Consider the following 20,392-nt stretch of genomic DNA (forward strand, 5'->3'; position numbering starts at 1 on the left):
GGCAGTCACAGGGTCGAGCTAGGTGTCTCCCACTAGCTCTGCTCTAGATGACCTATGTCTGGGTGTGAGTGACAAGGGTTGCCTAAGTCACTTTTCAGGGACTTGAAGGCCACTTTTGTCAAAATCACTGACTTCGCTGGGGTCTGTGCAGGTATCTGATGGATGACCTTTGACCTCAGGAGGCCATACGCTTTCCCCTCCGTTTTCTGAATATGTCCCCCCAAGAGCCATGGAGATCACACGTGGGCAACCCCCTAATTGCTCAACTCCAACCATCTTCCCCCACACCTTCAATCACCCACTTCTTTACCCCATAAGTAACCCCAAACCCTATCCTGGGAAGTCAACCCCATGTGTGGCCACCTTGCAAATAAACCTCTTCTCTTTTTCAAAACCCCTGGCTTCAGTGATTGCCCTCCTGTGACACCAGCCCCATTGGCCTGGATCAGAAACGATCAAGTCCATTCTGTAAAATGGCACAGTAGCTCCATAGAATTCCCGTGCGCCCTCCATATCCTTTAAGTCATCTCTCAGTGACCTCGAATACCTAATGCAGTGTAAATGCTCTGCAGAGGGTTGTTCCACTGTACGGTTTAGGGAATTCAGACAAGAAGTCTTTTCGTGTGCAGTGGAAACTCAGGGGTTTTTGAATAGTTTTGATCCCTGGTTCGTTGGTTGGTTAAATCTACAGACATGGACCCTGTGCGTGCTGAAGGTGGGCTGTATTTAGGGTGAGAACCGGGAACAGCACTGAAGGTATCCAGCAGGCTGAAGCCATCTCTGGCTTATGGAGACTTCGCCGGAGAGGGGTGTTGAAGCCCATGAGCCAAAGACAACCAGAAAGACACTTGGAGTCCAACCCAATAAGTTGATTTGCTTGCTGTGCAAAGGGGTCTCACCCTAGAGGATTCTGGGGGGTTCAGGAAGGATGGCACCCAGAGGGTGTTTTTCAGCAAGGACTGGGGAGTGGGGACCAGGTCTTGGGATAAAGTCAGGGTGTGAGGGCATTTCAGCAAAAGAAAATTGTAGAGTAAAAACAAAAAAGAGTCCCAGTCTCTCCCCACCCCCACTCCATGCTGGGGATAGAATCCAGGGCTCCAGAATGCTTAGCAAGTGCTTTCCCATTAATTTGTGGGGGTTTGGTACTGAGGATTGAACCCAGGGTACTACATCCCCAATCCTTTTTTATTTTGAGACAGGATCTTGCTAAGTGGCCGAGACTGGCTTTGAACTTGCCATCTTCCTGCCTCAGCCTTCAGAGCGAGCGGGTGGGATTAGAGGCGTGTGTCGCCCTGACTTCCTTTCTTCACCTCTTTCCTGGGGACCTGTTGTCTTGGTTAATGTATCTTCCGTCCCTTTGATGTATGTCAATTTTGTGTGTGCGCTTTTTATTTTATTGTAGCACCTAGGCAGGAGAGAAAATTGACCATCTTGACCATTTTTAAGTGTGCAACTCGTGGTCTTCAGAATATCCCACAGTTTTGTACCCATCGCTGTTATTCCAAGAATGTTTTCCTCACCCCAAACAGAAATGCTGTACCTGTTAAGAAATAACTTCCCCTCCCTTCCTTCCCCTTAGCTCCTAAGGACCTCTAACCTACATTATTTGTCTGTGAATTTACCTATTCTAGATGTTTTATAGGTTCTTTTGTGTCTGGCTTAGTTACTGAGCAATATGTCTTCAAGTTCATTCACGGTACAGCTGTGGATCAGCTTCATTCCTTTCTATGGTCAAACAGCATTCTTTTTCATATCTATACTGCATTTTATCAATCTTTTCCAAGGCTAAACCAAGTTCTTGTCAGCATTGACCCAGGACTGTTTTGCAGCAAGGACCTGCACTCTATCTCTTTGAAATGTAAATAGCAAGGAAGATATTGTCCCTACCTCCCTGTCACCGCGGGGGTTTAGCCTGGGCCCTTTGTTCCAAACTGTAACCACCTGTGTCTAAAGATTTGAGAAGTTTTATTATTCCTTGAGGCTCAGGCAGTTGGCCAGCACAGTGGGTACCCCCATTAACAGGCGAGTCAAAGATGAACTATGAAAGAAAGCATGCTAAATGAGAAGGTCAAGTCCTTTGCCTGAGGGCACACTAGCATGAATCCAGAGAGTACAGATAGACTGTAGTGTTTGACTGCATATAAAATTAAAAGTAGGATTACTCTCCACTTTAGCACATTACCTGTGAGATGCGTTGCAGTCTGGCTTAATGCTATTGAATGACAAAGCTTCTGCTTGTAGGGCTGGGGATGTCGCTCAGTGGTAGAGCGCTTGCCTAGCATGCGGAGGTCCTGATTTCCACCCCCAGCACTGCAAAACATAAAATTTGTATCCTGAAACTGTCCAGGGGATTTCTTGGGTTGACAGGAGACTGCTTTTTCCCACCAGTATCTTGGTCATCTTTGATCAGGGGACAGAGAACCAAATGTCATCAATAAGGAAGCAGCTGCAGCTCATAAGGGCCCCTGAGCAGATCATCTTCACCAGCCCTGGGGCAGCCTCCTGGGCTGGCAGGAACCTGTTTCTCTGAGCACCATCAAACTTGATTTGCAACATCTCAGGATCAGGCCATCAGAGCAGGAGAGGGCCATTCCAGGTCCGCGGATAGAGGCTGGGGAGACAGAAGGAGGTGGATTTGAGCAACATTTGGTATGATCTTTGGGAGTCTGAGCCTGACGTCATCTTTCCTGCCCTGCACACCAGACCGTTTCTCTTCCACCATTGCTGGGTCTGGAGGGAGAGCCCTTATCCCACACTCAAATGGAGGTACCCACAGCCATACTGGAAATTGGCCTTTCAAGTTCAGTCTGATTTGAGGGAAGAGCTGGAGCAGGAAATGAGAAGAGTTAGAGGGGCTGGAGTCCGTGCTGTGTGTGTGCCCAAATCCCAGCCCACAGTGGCCTCCCACCGAGTGACATTCCCACGGTCCCTGGATGGACTCACCCACACCCCAGACTTCCACAGGAACACACTTTTCTTGAGCACTGTCTCTGTGCCCAGCACTATGCTCCACACTTGAACACAAATCTACTCACTCACTTCTCCCCATGTTCCCGGGAGGCGAGCATTATTATTATTCTTCCCCATTTACAGATGAGGAAACCGGGCCTCACAAAAGCTAAGTAACTTGCTCTAGTTAGAGAACTGGCTGGACATTTGCATGGGCAGACAATTATTGAGAATCTGCCAGGTGCAAGGTCTGTGCCCAGTAAGCTGACATCCAGAGGTGACTTTGATATGCTCCTGAAGTCACTGCAGATCAAACAGGAAAGAGGCAGGTTGAATAAATGGGGTTATTAATTAAGGAAATAATTACAAGACGGAAAAATGCAGGGGGGAAGGGGCACTATGTGGCACTGGGGTGTGGGAAAGGAGAAGTTAAGCTTCGCCCAGGAGGAAGAAGAGTAGCAATTCCGCAAAGGGAGGAGGAGGAGGCCTTGCATGCCAGGTTTCAAGAATAGTATCCAACAGAAGGCCAGAAGCGGGAGAAAAGAGAAGACCAGCTTATCTGGGGACATGATGGCTAGTGAGGAAGACAATGGCTTCAGATAGGTGAGGAGAGGGGACATTTGTCCTTTTGCAACAATGTCGCAGACTTCGGATTTATTTCTAAGGTCAATGGGGAGCTATGGATGGCTTAACACCATCCACTGTGACTCAGATTTCTAGTTCAACTCTCTCAGTACATCCTGATTTCCAGGTGAGGGGAGCACTTCTCCATGGCCTCTATGTACTGACAACAGTGGAATTTGAGTTCTTGAGACACAAGGGCTCTGTTTTTTCTCACCTCTGTATCCCTAAGGTACACAGCACCGGGCTTGCACTGAACTGAACTGAGTTTAAAAAAAAAAAAAAAAAAGATGCAGGTATTGAAAATACCCACCCACACCTGGGTGGTAAATCCTATTTTAAAAGTTCAAGTCCTTTCAACATCTCTAGTAATTAGAGAAATGCAAATCAAAACTACCCTCAGATTTCATCTCATTCCAATTACAATGACTGTTATCAAGTATACAAGCAACAACAGGTGTTGGCGAGGATGTGGGGGAAAAGGCACACTCAAACATTGCTGGTGGTGTTGCAAATTGGTGCAGCCACTCTGGAAAGCAGTATGGAGATTGCTCAGAAAACTTGGAATGGATCCACCATTTGACCCAGTTATCCCACTCCTTAGTTTATACGCAAAGGACTTAAAATCAGCATACTACAATAACGCAGCCACATCAATGTTTATAGCAGCACAATACACAATAGCTAGATTGTGCAACCAACCTAGATGCCCTTCAATAGATGAATGGATAAAGAAACTGTGGTATATATACACAATGGAATATTACTCAGCCATAAAGAAGAATAAAATTAGGGCATTTTGCAGGTAAATGGATGAAGCTGGAGGATATCATGCTAAGTGAAATAAACCAATCCCAAAACACCAAAGGCCGAATGTTTTCTCTGATAAGTGGATGCTGATACATAATGTGGGGGGCAGGGGAAGTGCAAGGGAAGAATGGAGGAACATTGGTTTGTGTAGAGGGAAATGAGGGGAGGGGAGGGAGCAGGGGGGAAGGAAAGATGGTGGAATGAGACAAACATCATTACCCTATATACCTGTATGATTACATGAATGATGTGACTCTATATTGTGTACAAACAGAGAAATGAAAAGTTGTACTACATTTGTGTACAATGAATCAAAATGCATTCTGCTCTTATGTATAACTAAATATAACAAACAATAAAAAACAACAACAACAAAAATAAAACAAAAAAAACCCCAAAGTTCGAGGTTTTTGGCCCCTGTGACTACCATCCTTAGGAGCCCTGTTTCCCTTGTCTAGACCATATATGGGTAAAATGGGCATGAATTCAGTACCCATTTGCCTAAAAGCAGGACATAAATCTGGGGGCTATGATTACCACCCTCCACTATCATAGGGAAGAGTCCTTGAAAAACAAGCAAAATGCGTGGCCCACTACCCAATCGGGACTGCTGCTTGGTATCATTACATCATCTGGGTCAGAGCGCAATCCAGCGACTCTGGACTGGAACTAGGACAAGGGACCCTATGCAAGATCTCTCACCTCATGAACCTGTTTCCTCGTCTGTAATTTGGGAAGAAACCTAGTTCCTAAGGTTTGGGGGAAGCTCTGGGCACACATGAGAGTATTTATAACTTTTTTTCTCAATTTAAAAACATAATTAATTCTACAATATCGATGCTACTGCTGTCTTGGCTGGAGGAAACGCCCGCTCCCAAGCCCAGAGCCGAGTCTGGCCTTCCCCCTTCGCAGTCCCGGGCGGAGGGGGTGCGGCTCCAGAAGGGGCGTGGCCGGGGTGGCCCCGCCCCCGAGCCGGGTGGGCGGGGCGAAGCGGGCGTCCCAGCGCGCGCGCGCCGCGGCCCCAGGTACGCGGACAAGATGGCGGCGGCAGCGGTCGACAGCGCGATGGAGGTGGTGCCGGCGCTGGCGGAGGAGGCCGCGCCCGAGGCGGCGGGCCTCAGCTGCCTGGTCAGCCTGCCGGGCGAGGTGCTGGAGTACATCCTGTGCAGCGGCTCGCTGTCGGCCGCCGACATCGGCCGCGTCTCCAGCACCTGCCGGCGGCTGCGCGAGGTGTGCCAGAGCAGCGGGAAGGTGTGGAAGGAGCAGTTCCGGGTGAGGTGAGCCCGCCGCCCGCGCCCCCGCCGCGCCCCGGGCCGGCCTGCGGGCCGCGGCCGCCGCCCCCCGCCGCGCGGACCGCACCCCCGGACGCTTCCCGCGGCCCGCAGACAAAGGCCTCCAGGCCGCCGGCCCGCGGGCCCCGCCGTGACCACCTCGGGGGCCGCGCGGCGCGCCCGGGCGCCCGGCGGGCCGGCCCGCGGCCGAGGATGGCGGCGGCCGCAGCGCTGGCAGCCGCGCCGCCGAGCGCGCTTCTTTTGTGCCCGACGCGGCGAAATGTTTACAGGGCTGATGCGGCGACCCAGCGGGCGCAGCATCCCGGGCCGGACCCGGGATCCCCGCCGGCCCTGCCTGCCCCCCGCATGACCTTGCGGGGGTGTCGGCTTCCCCGGTTCCTCGACCTCGAAGGGTGGGCAGCCTCAGCGCGACCTCGCAGCGTGCTCATTAAATGAGATGCTGTACGGGAAGCACTCAGCACGCAGGGCCCGGCGCTTAGGAGGCGCACGGTCCGTGCGAACTGTCATTGTCATCATGTATCACCGGGGTTGCTAGGACTGTCCTCGATTTAGAGACGGGGAAGTGGAGACACGGCCTCAGCCTCCACGCCAAGGTCACACCATTTGGGCGAGTGCGTGGACGCCGGGTGTAGACTTGAACTAGGTCCAGGGCCAGAGCCCCTCTGCCCACCAGACCTAGTGCCAGTCTGTTTTGCAGGCCGCCTTGGAGTCTCTGCTAAGCTGAGGGGGTGTTTCTCTCCTTGTAGGTGGCCTTCCCTTATGAAACACTACAGCCCCACCGACTACGTCAATTGGTTGGAGGAATATAAAGTTCGGCAAAAAGCTGGGTTAGAAGCCCGGAAGATTGTAGCCTCGTTCTCAAAGAGGTTCTTTTCAGAGCACGTAAGGATCTGTTGATGGAGCGCTAAGCGTTCGCCTGGCAGTGGTTGTGTGTGTGTGTGTGTGTGTGTGTGTGTGTGTGTGTGTGTCTGGGTTTGTAGGCATTAGCTCATCCAGCTCTTGTTGATATCTCCCTTTTCAGGGCTCTCACAATCCCTTACTCACTTCCATGACTGCAAGAGTCATTGTGTCCTTTCCCTCCCATCCAACAACACGAAGCCATTTGTCCCTGCCAGCTTTACTTTTCTAAAGCCAGAAAGAGAATGGGGGTGGAGGGAGGGCCGGCATCACATAGTGGAGGGAATCCAGATCAGCACTGTTTCTCTTCAAGTAGGTTAAATGTATATTTTTTTGCAACCTCCACATGATTTGGGGAATCGTCAATGATTGAGCACCATTAAATTTTCCCCAGTTGTCTTCCCAGAAGGGTTGACAGAATTAATGTGGTTCTTCCCTCTGGCTTTGCAAGTTCAACCCGGTAGCAAACTGCATTATTTGTAGGTAACAGGATTAAAACCTACGAGTAAATCAGAGTTGTTGCTCCCCTAAATAAAATCGACTTGGATTCAGTATCCCTGAGAAGTTTTCGTTTTCTTTCCTTTTTTTTTTAAGTGCTGAAATGCATAGTTTTTTGTTTTTTTGGGGTGTGTTGTTGTTTTGTATTTTTCCCTTCCCCAAAATGTCTCATGGAAGTTTCTGAATCCATTCCTGATTCTTAACTTTTTGCAACTCTGGAAAACTTTGAAAGTCTGATATTTTTAATTCATCAAACTGTTAAATTTTCACTTCTGATTGGGGGTGGTTTATAAGTAGAGCTGATCTTACTTATGTTTATTGATGATTATTTACTGAAGATTACTTCTGATATTCTAATTTTAGTTACTGCTAATGGAGTATATACATTCAAAATGTTTCCAAGACATCTCAGGTTTTGAAAGGGAAAATTTTGAACTTTGAACTAATTTGGACTTACTTCCATTTGGGTAATAAATATTGACTTTCCCTGAGTATAATTCATTTCTATAAATGTTTGTGAATGTTATAATGAGTAGAATTTATGTTCTGCTTTGGAGAAATTACCTTGGCTAATTCATAATCACAAATGGTGAATACTGGTTTAGATATGTTTACCTAACCAGACATGTTTGATGCAGTTAGTGCTGGGTTACTAGTTTCCAACCTCTGCTTCTAGTCCAACTGGTTTTATGTACATTTTTAACATTCTGAGCCTTTGTCTAATAATGATGGATTGTCCTTTTTTTATCTCTTAGCTCTCTTATCTCTTTTTCTCTGTACCACTACTTAATTAGAAGTATGTCAAGGACTTTGAACACAGCAGGAGCATACTTAAGATTGATCTGTGGGTGGGTGATTGCTTTGGCTCAGGACTCTTGTGTTCCTCTGTGCCCGATGTGCGCACAGTTCGCCCTGAAACATCCTGGCTACCTTCAAAAAGAAAAGTGAGGGCTAGGGTTGTGGCTCAGTGGTAGAGCGCTTGCCTAGCATGTGTGAGGCACTGGGTTCAATTCTCAGCACCACATATAAATGGAATGAATAAAGTAAAGGTCCATCAACATCTAAGAAAAAAAGAAAAGTGAAAGAAGTCATAGCATGTTTTTGTGAGGATCTTAAAGCTCATTATTCTACCACCTCCGATTCCAGAGGAGAAAACATAGCCAGCTGGTTAAAGGAGCACCTACTCCACCAAGCTTTTGATGGCTCGGGCCTCCTCCCATAGTTGTGTACAACGTAGACTGCATGACGTGCTTGTTGTGGATTATAAGGTTTTGTAGTTCTAGGCCTTAAGAGCTGTTTTTCTTCACATTAGAATTCAGTTTCAGCAATTTACAGTTTGAAGATGTAATTAATTAACAAGTCACATGGCGATATGAATAAATTATGGCTGCTTTCCATGTTACTTTCTACCCCTGACAGGTAGTTTGAGGTAGTGTAGAATAACTGTTACCACTGTCTGTAGAAGTGGGTATCTGTGTATGCAACTCAGATTTGCGTGAGTGACAGCAGCATTAATACTCATAATTGAGGCCTACTTTTGTATGTCTTCTTCATAGGTTCCTTGTAATGGCTTCAGTGACATTGAAAACCTTGAGGGACCAGAGATATTTTTTGAGGATGAACTGGTGTGCATTCTAAATATGGAAGGACGGTAAGCCATAACTTTCACAGAGATTTTTTTAGGTTTGTTTTAGTAGTACTTAAATTACTATAATTTGTATGTGGCCAAACCTTGGACTATATGTTTCCAGGTTTTTCTTGTCTTGCCATAGTTATAGTTTTGAAAAATTCTATGAATACGAGATCAATACATCCAGACAACTGATGTGCTGTCAGCTGTCTGTATCCACGAGTTCCATGTCCATGGATTCAACCAGTCTTGGATCAGAAATACCTGGGAGAAAATTTTGTCTATACTGAACTTATACAAACTTGTTTTTTCATGTCATTGTTCCCGAAACAATATAACAGCTATTTTCAAAGCAGTTACACTGTATTAGGTAGTATAAGTAACTCACAGATGATTGAAAGTGTACAGAGGACATGCTCAGTTTCTAGTTCAAACACTGTAGCATTTTACATAAGGGAGTTGAGCATCTGCAGAGTTTGGTGTCCAAGGGGAGTTCCTAGAACCATTCCACCACAGACACCAAGGGACAACTGTGTACAGAAGCCTTGCAAAAATCCTTTGGGAAAGAAAACAGAAGTTTTAGCTCTACCACAGGTCAAGTACTGTGCTCTAGACACTTGTATTTATTATGTCAATGTGAAACCTTTTGGTAACATAAATTATCCTTCCTTCCTCACCTTTCCATCTACCACTACCAAATTTTCGTATCATGAACTGAATTTTTGTTTTTTTAAAATAACCCCTTAGGCATGTCTTGATGTAATGGATGCTTTAAAAAAAATATTTATGATACCTGAATTTTGGTAAGAATCTTACCTTGATCTTGAACATCAGATCAAGTAGCTATTAAGTTGAGCCTTTCTTTTTTTCCTCTCAGTCAGCAGAAAGTTACTTTTTCTCCTGAATAAGGATTCCTTATTTCTTGGTGGTTGTTTAGAATGTTTTAGGCTTTATCTTTTCTGCTGTGAAGATTAATTTCTAGTTTACCTGAAAGATGACTTGGCTTCCTGCTTAACTTGGTGGTAGAAAAGATTTTCTGCTCTAAAAATCTGAGAAGGCTTTACTTGTGATGGAAGATAAGGGTGTTAGTTTAGCATCTTCCTTATGAGAAATCATTGTGAAATATCTCACAAGCGGGCTGGGGATATAGCTCAGTTGGTAGAGTGCTTGCCTTGCAAGCACGAGGCCCTGGGTTCAATCCCCAACACTGCAAAAAAAAAAAAGAAATATCTCACAAGCAAGGCATAAAAGGTTTCTGTTTTTAAGGAGATTTAGAAGAGGTAAATCTCTATCAGTGGAAGAAGGAGAGGTAAGATGTGTCACTATTCTAGGCCTTGGATGAGTTCAGATGCAGAGGTCATTTTCCTGTTTCTATTTTGGTTTATCTATAAATGAATTGAAGTATGATCTAATAGTATTATGCAGCCTTAAAAATAAAAACTGACTTGTGTTTTTTACACACACACGCACACACACGTTTTTATATATATATATATATATATATATATATATATACACTTTTAAATACATAGATGTGCTCTCATGTACTTTATTGGTTTAGTAAGACGTTTATTGCAGACTTTTTTTTTCCTAATTTGTGTTGTTTCTACTTCTTTCTCCTTTCACATTGGCCTTCTTGTTCCTACTCCTGTACTACTTTTTTTTCTTTTTTTTTTAATACCAGGAATTGAGCCCGGGGTGCTTAACACATTGAGATAGGGTTTTGCTAAGTTGCTGAGCCTGACTTTGAACTTGTGATCCTCCTGCCTCAGCCTCCGGAGCTGCTGGAGTTATAGGCGTGCGTTACCACACCTGGGCCCCCTACTTCTTGATAACAGCCTGTGTTGTGCTCTTTCATGCTAATAGATGGTGATAAATATGGGTAAGGAAAAGGGGAATCACTATTTCATAAAATTGGGATCATGTCTTTTTCCTCACTCAGCATTACCTTAGGGAAAGCTCTTTTCAATCAACTGATATAATATCAAATTTACTCTTAATGGCTACTATTATTTTGTAGTTTATACCGTAGTTTACTTAACCATTTCTCTCTTAGTAAGCAACCACTTTCTTTTTATGTCACAGTGAAGAATAATAAACCATAGATTCTTGGGAATGGGATCCTAGAGTCAGACTACAGAGTGTTATTGAAACTAAGAGCATATCCTTAAGTTTGAAAAGATTTACTATCACAAAAATGCTAGCTCTCAAATTATTATTTAAACCTAGTACCATTCTAATTAGGCTCCAAACAGGGTTTTGAGATGGGGAGCTCTTTGTTTTTTCAGTTAATAATAATGTCTTGAAATATGTACACATGAGTAAGTTCAGAAGAAGGACCACAAATTTAAAAAAAAAAAAAAAAAAAAATTTAAATAATGGAGGTTGGGAAGAACTTAGGTCAGTGGTAGAGTACTTACTGGCATGTCCAAAACCCTAGGTTCAATCCCCAGTACTACAAAAAAATAATAACTGATAATTAGAATCATGCATCATGAGATAATACATCATATTCCAAAACTATTTGTACCAAACAATGGTCTTTAAAAATAGGCGAGTTATGGCCATCAGTGGCAAAGGACAATTCAGAAACACATCCCAGAACAATGGATAATATATTTAAACTCTGAGAGAATGTTAGATGGTTTAATAGGTGAACATCCATCTGGAACAAAGTAAAACCTACATCATATATAAAAATAGATTCCAAAGGGTTAAGCAACTGAAATTTTAAATGATCACAAAATATGAAATAGGAAACTTTCAGGGAGACCTCTTTATTCACAACCAATAATATTAAAGCAGTGAAAGAACACAAATGATTTTGTTCTAAAAGATAAACTTCGGCATGTCTAAAGAAGTCATAAAGTTAATATAATTCTTATGAATTTCCAAAAAAATGAAAAATATGCGAAGTATAGGAGAATAACATTCACAGAAGAGCAAATCCATATGCTGACAGTCATGTAAAAAGCCTTCATACTCACTCTTCAAAGAAATGTTAAATAAAATTTGGAAACTTCAAACTAGCAATCAAGCTATTTGCCTTTTTACTTATTAGGTTGGGGGGGAGACCAAAAATACATAGCAAATAAAAACATGTATTATGGGTTTTTTAGAAATGATTTTCATAAATGTTACCCCTTGGCCTGATGTGCATTTTGAGCCTTAAAGAGGGTAGTTTTAAATGACAGGGAGGACTCTACATGTTAAAATGTTCAGGGATGCCAGTTTTTGTGGCCAACCCAGTTTGTATTCTTGCCTGGCAAACTGTTTGTTGTTTGGTTATGGAAAGCTTAGGAGAGGAAGGAGATATTTTCTGCAAATTACCAGTTTCTGTTTATTTGAAAAATAATTTGCATTTAATGGTGTTCTGTTTGGTCTTTAAAAAGAATACATCTCACCAATAAAAAGATATGAAAGCAGAATGCGTACCTCTTCCCGGGTTCTGTGTCACATACCTATAATCCCAGAGCCTCAGGAGGCTAAAGCAGGAGGATTGCAAGTTCAAAACCAGCCTTAGGAACTTAGTGAGACCCTGTCTCAAAATAAAACATAAAAAAAGGGTCGAGGATGTGGCTCAGTGGATAAGTGCCCCTGGTTGCAGTCCCTGACACCAAAAAAGAAAAGAAAGAGTACATCCTGCAATAAAGATTTGAAACTACATTTTAAAAAAGTATATACTAAGCTGAGAAAACTGACCCAGAATGACTAATACTAAGATATAGTTTACTAAAATTACTGGATTTTTTCATTATTATTTTTAGAGACAGGGTCTTGCAGTGTTGCTTAGGGCCTCACTAAGTTGCTGGGGCTGGCTCTGGATTTGAACTCACAGTCCTGCCTCAGCCTCCTGAGCTTCTGGGATTACAGGCTTGTGCCACTGCACCCAGCCCCCAAATCACTGGATTTAAAGACAGTCCTGTGGTTATCCAAGCAAAAAAAATAAAATAAAAATGGTGAAGTCATTTACAAGGGAAAGGAAATCAAAAAATGTCAACTGAGGTTTTTTTTATGCCAGCCCGACTGCCTTCCAGATATAAAGGCTGCAAACTTACCAACTTGGAGGAAGCCAGAGACTTTTAGGCCCTTCCTGAAAACGAGCTTCACACACTTAAAACCAACAAAACAAAACAGATATGCTGACATAGACCTGGGGGTGAGCATTAAATATACGCTGTGGAATTAAATCCAAATGAGGGTCATGGGGGATGAAGTTTGTGTGCATCCAGGCACAGGCCCTGACAGTGTACAGTTCTGTGCAGCTGTGTAGAAAAACGATGGACAGCGACAGGGGAAGGATGTGTAGAACAGGCAGCTGTTTGCACTCGTAAAAGTGATGAGAATATTGGTCCTGTTACTCTGAGCATGGTGTGTATGTATAGAGGTATGCAATAAAGTAAGTGAATAATTACATAATAATCATTCTAATTCTGTCATCTGGAATTCTGGAGAAGCCGAATTCTGGAATAAAAATGATAGAAAGAGGTCAATGCCGTGTACTTCTAAATTTGAATTAGTAGTGTCAGGATGAACTCATGAAGTATTTTATACTTAAATATGTAGATATATGTAGGTGTGTGTGTGTGCGTACAGTCATTAAGCATACTAGCTCTGTTCACTGAAAAGTTCTAAAAATGATAACCAACCCAGTAGAAATGATTTTCCCTGGTATTCAGATGGCGAGCTTTAGATACCATTTCCTACTGAAAGTGAGTTTTTGGAGAAATGGTTGATTGTAGGTCCAGTGCAGGAAATGCAAAAGATGAGCCTCAAGCATCTTCGAAGCCTGGAACCAAGTAGCAAAACAACCAACAGTTCTTCACAGCACAAGTGTTTGTGGCAAAAAATGAAGATGCTTCCATGGACCAAAGGTGTGATGATTTGAGCATCAGTGCAGACGTGGATTGAGACAGATGTGTTTAGCTCCATGAGTTTGTCATAATATTTAAAAATAACAACTTATCAGCCACCTTTGGAGAATAATAGAAACTCAGATCATTAGTTTGAAAAATTATGAATAAAAGGAATGATATGAATGTTTTCCCTGCCTTTCCTGTATCCTGTACCATTGGAGGACCAAATAGGAGGTGAAGTTTTCTTTGTAGATGTTTTCTATCCAATAAGTGAAGAAGGGGTGGTTCAGTTAGAATATCACTACATTGTAACCTCTAAGGAACTAGCAGACGGCATCCTGTCACAGTGGCTGCTGACATTGCAGAGAAGCAGCTAAGCCGGACCACCTCCTGAGCAGAGCCACACTGCTTCCTGGAAAGGCATCTTGTCAAGTGATTGGCTTCTGAATCCGACAAGAAATTCGAAAGAGATTTTACACTGCATGATGGGGATGCAGTCAGGAAACTCCAGACTGGGAAGCTCCAGGTCAAACAACGCTGTTTCTTCAACAAGTAAAATGAAGGGGAGTTAGGCACAGTGGCATGCTCCTGAAATCTCAGCAACTCAGGAGCTGAAACAGGAGGATCACAAGTTCAGAGCCAGCCTCAGCAATTTAGTGAGGCCCTAAGCAACTTAGTAAGACCCTGTCTCAAAAATAAAAAGACTGGGGATGTGGCTCAGTGGTTAAGCACCCCTGGGTTCAATCCTCAGTACCAGAAAATAAAAATAAAATGATTGATTAAAAAAATAGTACAAGGGGGAAAAGAGATTGAAGGGAGGTCCTATAGATTAAGAGATTTTAAGGACCTTAGAACAGCCTAGAATGTTTGGGGATGCACATTTGGTGGTTATACTGTAGAGAAATAGAAGGAAGTGAAGAAAGAGCATAGAGGTATGGGATGTGATTGTTATTGGGGCTGGAGGGGCACTAGGGAAGGCTTATGGGGTAAGTTGCAAAATTGTGTCTGTTGGCCTGAGTAGAGATCAGGAGAGTTTGCCTCAGTGATTGTCGTTGACCTCCCTGAAGATTGCCAAGCCCTTCATTCCTTCATGAAGTCAAGCAGATAAGTCAGTCCCTGCCACTCACCCACGTCTTGTAATCCCTGTATACACCTGGAAGAGCCAGTGAAGGATTTCATTCATTTATCAAGTTACTTAGAATCTGCTGCGCATCAGAACCGCTCCGTGCACTGAGGGCGCAGCAGTGGAATCCACCCCACCCCCCAAAAACCTGCCTCGTGGAGTGTCTCCTGTAGTGGGGGGAAAGGCTCTAAGAAAATAGGTAAGATATTTATTACCTTAGAAAATGCAGAATGCTTTAGAGAAATGCCAGTCTGGGGATCTGGAGAGGGGTGGCCTTACTCAAAGTGACATTTGAATGGAAATCTAAGAGAAAGTCTGAGAACTGAGTGGAGAGCATAAGGTGAGCACAGCCAGGCACAGAGCTGAAGGAACAGCAGGGAGCCAGTGAGATCTGGTGGCTGCACTGAGTGGGAGGGGGCAGGACTGAGGCCCGAGAGGTCATGGGGTGAGAGTTAAAGGGACCTTTTGGGTCCTGATCAGGAGGTGCAAGGTGGGAAGCCACGGGAGGATTACGGCAGTGTCGCTGAATGTTGGAACTGGGGTACTCCATCCTGGCTGCCTGGCTGAGGATCGATGGGGAGGGTGTGAAGCAGGAGTCAGGAGGTTACAGCTGTGACAGACAGGGCGGTGGTGGCTTCCGTGAGTTAGTGGGCAGTGTTTACATGTTGCATGTATGTTTCAGAGACCCAAAGGCATTCCGAGAGGGAGCGAGGAGTCCTGGACCTCTCAGCTTGTCAGCCTCGCTGGAGTGGCAGAGCTGGCAGTGTGAGACGAGGGTGACTTTGGGAGGAAAGAAGGTTTAAGGTACTCCCCAGCTGTCCAAGTGGGAAGTGGAATGGCAGTTGGGTATGCAAGTCCAAGTTCTGAAAGATAAAATGGGGAGGTCAGTGTGGATCTTGTCTGAAACTGGGCTTGGATGAACTTGCTTGACTGTGAGCATGGGAGGGAAAACCGGCCGCCTGAGCACCCTGAGGCAGGTGCAGGAACCAGCGTGGACTCCCGATGCCCTCCTGTCTCTTGAAACGCGCAGCAGCTCAGTTCACTTCTGGAGCTGATCTTTCATTTCCTTTTATCAAAGATGCAGGCAAGTAAATCTGAAGCCTCCCCTCCCCCCACGTAAGGTTCCACGCACAAGGGCTTGAGTGTCGCATTACACGTGCAAAACCCTAAGCACGCTGTCTGCCTCCGTAGCAGTAAGGCCTACGGTGAGCAAGAACCAGCCAGGCACAGTGGCGCACGCCAGCAATCCAGCAATTCTGGAGACTGAGGCAAAAGGATCACAAGTCTGGGGCCAGCCTCAGCAACTTAGCAAGACCCTGTCCCAAAATAAAAAGTTCTTTTTAAGGGCTGAGGACGTGGCTCAGTCTTAGAGCACCTCTGGCTTCAGTCCCCAGTTCCAAAAAAGATGATGAAGCAGTTCTGGTTCTCTTGTTACAGTAGGCCACCTGATGCGATTAGTGTGAAGCAGAAACTAAGTGACTGAAAGTTTCAAAATCTTGACTCTTATTGACTTGATTGTTACTTGTTTTCCAGAAAAGCTTTGACCTGGAAATACTACGCCAAAAAAATTCTTTACTACCTACGGCAACAGAAGATTTTAAATAATCTCAAGGCTTTTCTTCAGCAGCCTGACGACTATGAATCATATCTCGAAGGTGGGTCTTTCCCGTGCTTGTGCACAGTGGTCTTTCACAGGTAGCTGAGTTCTTTTTAAGAGCAGGAGTGGGAACTGCTTTGTGGTAAAGAATGGGAAAGGCACCCAACCGAGAGCTGGTGGCGGTTGGGTTGTGGTCTGACCAGTGTGGTGGGCAGTGCTGAACTTAGAGGTAAGGTTTGTTAATCTCTCCAGCTGTCAGCTGAGAGGGAGTTTCTGAAGATGCATCTTTGGTTCCCAGCGATGTTTCAGCTGATGAGATGAATTCCTTGTTGTTCTAAGCTTTAAAGCATCATTTCCAAGTCAGAAATAAATGTATCTGATTTTGTCTCTGTGTAACCTTGAGCAATTCCTTAACCTCTGGTCGGAGTTAATGAGGACAGAATGTTCCTGTGCATCTGCGTCTGCTGGTCCATGATGAGAGCGAGGAGAAAGGGTTGGGTGGGCAGGCTCTGTGGGGGCAGGGAGTGACTTTGTGTTCTTAAGTAGTCCTGCAGGAACAAAATGTGACTTCAGTTTTTTTTTAACTATTTTAATTCCTAGAGTGTTACACAAACGCTCCCAAAAATTGTGGTTATGAATACATTTCTTTCCCTGCTCCCAGTGACTTACTCAGGTGTTGGTTTTTTCCCCTTTCAAATAGTCATGTCTCCCTTCCTGCTCTCCTGCGCTGCCTCTCCCAGCAGCAGCTTTCTAAGGAATTCTTGCTCTCCTGAGCTCCACCCACTCCTGCCCTCGAGTCAGCCAACACACGCAGCCCAATCCAACCCTGGACTCCACCGTCCCCCACTCCGTGGAACCTGCCATGGGGAAGCCACCTTGCTTTTGTAAATCTCTGCTTGCTGTCAGTGTCCTCCACAGCCCCTTCCTCCCAAACCTTTCTAGTTCGTTGCTTTCCAGAATGTTCCACGTGCTCCATCCGGGTCCTACCTGTACACTGTGGCTCCACTTCCTCATTTGTGGCATCCTCCTTCCTTATCATGCTCTCTAGGCTCAGCTCATGTCTCACTTCCATCCAGTTTCAACTGATGGCTTGCAGAGTTCACCAGCTGTGGTGGTATTTAATATTCAAACAGCCTTTCTGTTTGAAATGTATACATTTTGTTTCTTTAACTAGTCACTAAGTTTCTTTGTGCTATAAACAATACCTAGAGTAGGTGCTTGTTGATTGTCTGAAAGTCTAGTACCATCCAGAAGAAATGAAGAATCTATTTTAGTTGATTGAAATAAAATAATGCTCACCACCCTTGGGATCCTCTCATACACACACGGAAGTTGGGAGTCCTGTCTTCTGTTCATTTCACAATTAACAATAGCATAACAAGACTTATTTTCTGAAGTTTATGTTTAAAAACAAATACTTGCTTTTCATTTTCCATATATAAAGTTACTCTTTTCAAATCACCCATCCAAATCACTGCTGTAGGCATTGGAAGCCATCAGAGAATTTCACCTAACCCAACGAATGGACGCCTGTGCCAGGGCTCTGGCGCTTGGTGCTGATGGCTGTCTGATGCCACTGAAGAGGCGAAGGAGTCAGCACTAGGCTGGGCAGACTCCAGAGGAGCGCAGCGTGGGCTTCAGCCACGCAGGGAGCCAGACCCTGCTGGTGCACCCAGAACTGCAGCCTCGGTCTCTTGACCGTTCAGTGCTCTGTTCCTCAGAATGTTGGTGGGGTTGTCAGGATCCTAACTGTTGTGGGGTCTCTTGAATTGAAGATGACTCCCAGGCTCCCAAGTGAAAATGTCCTGTAACCTAATGACGATAGCCCTTTGGTGTCAGGTGAAAAGATTGCCTAAGACTCTGAAGAGTGCTGGTTTTCAAGAGGCAGGGTCTCTGGTGTGCTATGTACAGGTTTTCAGCAGCAGCTTCTCTGAGCATTGCTGTTTAATTTGAAGGTAGAGTCATCTACAAAATCCATTTACTCTTCATCCTTGGGAAGTAGAATTTATTCAAATGTCCTGTCATTGAGGACTTTCATTTTTATTATTATTTTTAATAAAGAAACTGTCTTACACCATTAAGGTTCTGAAGTTGTTGTATTTTGAACCTATAAGAGCAGGAGAGAGAGGTAGCTTAAAGAGCTCTCCTTTATGACATCGGTTTTCTCTTGTAATGGAATATAGGAATGTGCCATATATCACACAATTTTGAGTCCATACCTCTCAGAGAAGTTTTGTTTATTAAAAAACAAGAATAGTGAAATACAGGCTCCTTCATTGTGAAATATCTGTTCTTCCTTCTCAGTGTGTTAGCAGCAAGGCTCACCCAAGTTAAGACACTTACTGGGTGGTGGGGCGGTGAGAAAAGCTGGGGCCCAGGGTGTCTGGGGCCCAACGACAAGCTGCTAAGAATAAGGGAGAAAAGAATATTGATCCCACGATTCTTGATCATCTCCAGGTGCCGTGTATATTGACCAGTACTGCAACCCGCTCTCAGACATCAGCCTCAAAGACATCCAGGCCCAGATTGACAGCATTGTGGAGCTTGTTTGCAAAACCCTCCGGGGCATAAACAGCCGCCATCCCAGCTTGGCCTTCAAGGCAGGTGTGGAATTGCTTTGGGTCCAGCTGTATTTGCAAAAAAAAAAAAAACCCAAAAACCTAGGGGAGTTGGTTGGTTACTTAGTAAATTCAGTGAGGCGGTCCCATTATGAAACAAAAAAAAGCGATAATGACAGGACTTCTTGTTTACCTGGATAAAGTCAAAGACTGTAGATCCATCCTCCTTTCTGCCCCTTAGCTTGGCAGCACTTGCTTGTTAAGCCATTGCCAGTCACATGTTGTGTGGGGGCATTAGTAGCAACCTCATTTGTGCTTGTGTCCCAGAGCATATCTCTGTGTTTCAGGTGACTCCTCCATGATAATGGAAATAGAGCTTCAGAGCCAGGTGCTGGATGCCATGAATTATGTCCTTTATGACCAGCTGAAGTTCAAGGGGAACCGAATGGATTATTATAATGCTCTCAACTTGTACATGCACCAGGTAAATATGGATATAGTAAAGAAAAATACCGTTGACCCTCCATATCTGTGGATTCCACCGCATCCACATGTTTAACAAAATATTACAAAAAAATAATGATTGCATCTGTACTGAACACACACAGACCTTTCCGTGTCGTTACCACCGAAACAGGGCAGCTGTTGCCAGGTGCAGTCTCACATGCCTGTCATCCCAGCAGCTCAGGAAGCTGAGCAGGAGGATTGCAAGTTCAAAGCCAGCCTCAGCAATTTAGTGAGGTGCCTAGCAACTCAGTGAGACCCTGTCTCTAAATAAAATACAAAATAGGACTGGGGATGTGGTTAAGTGCCTCTGAGTTCAATCCCCAGTACAAAAAAAAAAAAAAAAAAAAAAAAAAAACCACCAATGCAAGCACATACCATTTGTATAAATTAGGTATTTTAAATCATCTAGAGATAGTTTAAAGTATGCAAGAAGGTGTGCATAGGTTATTTGCAAATACTGTGCCACTTTATATCAGGATTTGAGCATCCATAGGTTTCAGTACTCTTGGGCAGTCCTGGAATCAGTTCCCCACCAATACCAAGAGAAGAATCTGTGTGTGTGTGTGTGTGCATGTGTGTGTGTGTGTGTACATTTTAAGCTCATTTCTGGTAGATTGTCCATTTGTTGAGGGCAAGTGCTGTCTTTTCCATTTCTGAATGCCCATTTTTCCTCAGTCACAAGAGTTTTCTGTGGAATGTCCTTTGCATGCAAACCCTTGAGATAAATTTGCTAGTAGAAGTAGGTATTTCTCTGACTCATTTGGTCCATCTGTGCCCTGTGAACACTAACCTGCGAACCTGAGCAGGGCTTTCTTGCAGTGGTCCCCAGCAAGTCTGGAGGAGACCTGTGGCCCAGCGGGCCAGGCTTGGCACCTTTGATACTTACTTGCTTCCTGCTTGGCTCCATTTTCACGTCTCTTCTCTGCTCCGGCTGCTGCTTTCATCTTACATCGTCACACTTACACACTTTTCCTTGAAATGTTTTTTGGAAGTCTTTTTGGAAGACTGAAGACCTAGCTCATGGGTCCGTCAGCTTCCTGCACAGGGCCAGGCA

The 20,392-nt window shown here is 44.6% G+C and overlaps 1 protein-coding gene across 3 annotated transcripts in view; it reads left to right on the plus strand.

Annotated features, from left to right (window-relative positions):
• Positions 1 to 5,391: 5,391 nt before the first annotated feature.
• Positions 5,392 to 20,392, plus strand: part of Fbxo21 (F-box protein 21) — a 40,318-nt gene continuing 25,317 nt past the window's right edge. For 2 of the 3 annotated variants that reach the window (XM_047559907.1, XM_047559908.1), the window contains exons 1-6: positions 5,394 to 5,657; positions 6,419 to 6,554; positions 8,624 to 8,718; positions 16,210 to 16,331; positions 18,731 to 18,877; positions 19,179 to 19,315. In XM_047559907.1, coding sequence (XP_047415863.1) covers positions 5,419 to 5,657; positions 6,419 to 6,554; positions 8,624 to 8,718; positions 16,210 to 16,331; positions 18,731 to 18,877; positions 19,179 to 19,315 — 876 coding nt within the window. In that variant the 5' untranslated portion in view covers positions 5,394 to 5,418. Of the gene's footprint in view, positions 5,658 to 6,418; positions 6,555 to 8,623; positions 8,719 to 16,209; positions 16,332 to 18,730; positions 18,878 to 19,178; positions 19,316 to 20,392 lie in introns of all 3 variants that reach the window. The other variant, XM_047559909.1, reaches the window with a different exon arrangement.

This window comes from Sciurus carolinensis, chromosome 8 (assembly GCF_902686445.1).
Source record: "Sciurus carolinensis chromosome 8, mSciCar1.2, whole genome shotgun sequence".
In the NCBI taxonomy this organism is placed as follows: domain Eukaryota; kingdom Metazoa; phylum Chordata; class Mammalia; order Rodentia; family Sciuridae; genus Sciurus; species Sciurus carolinensis.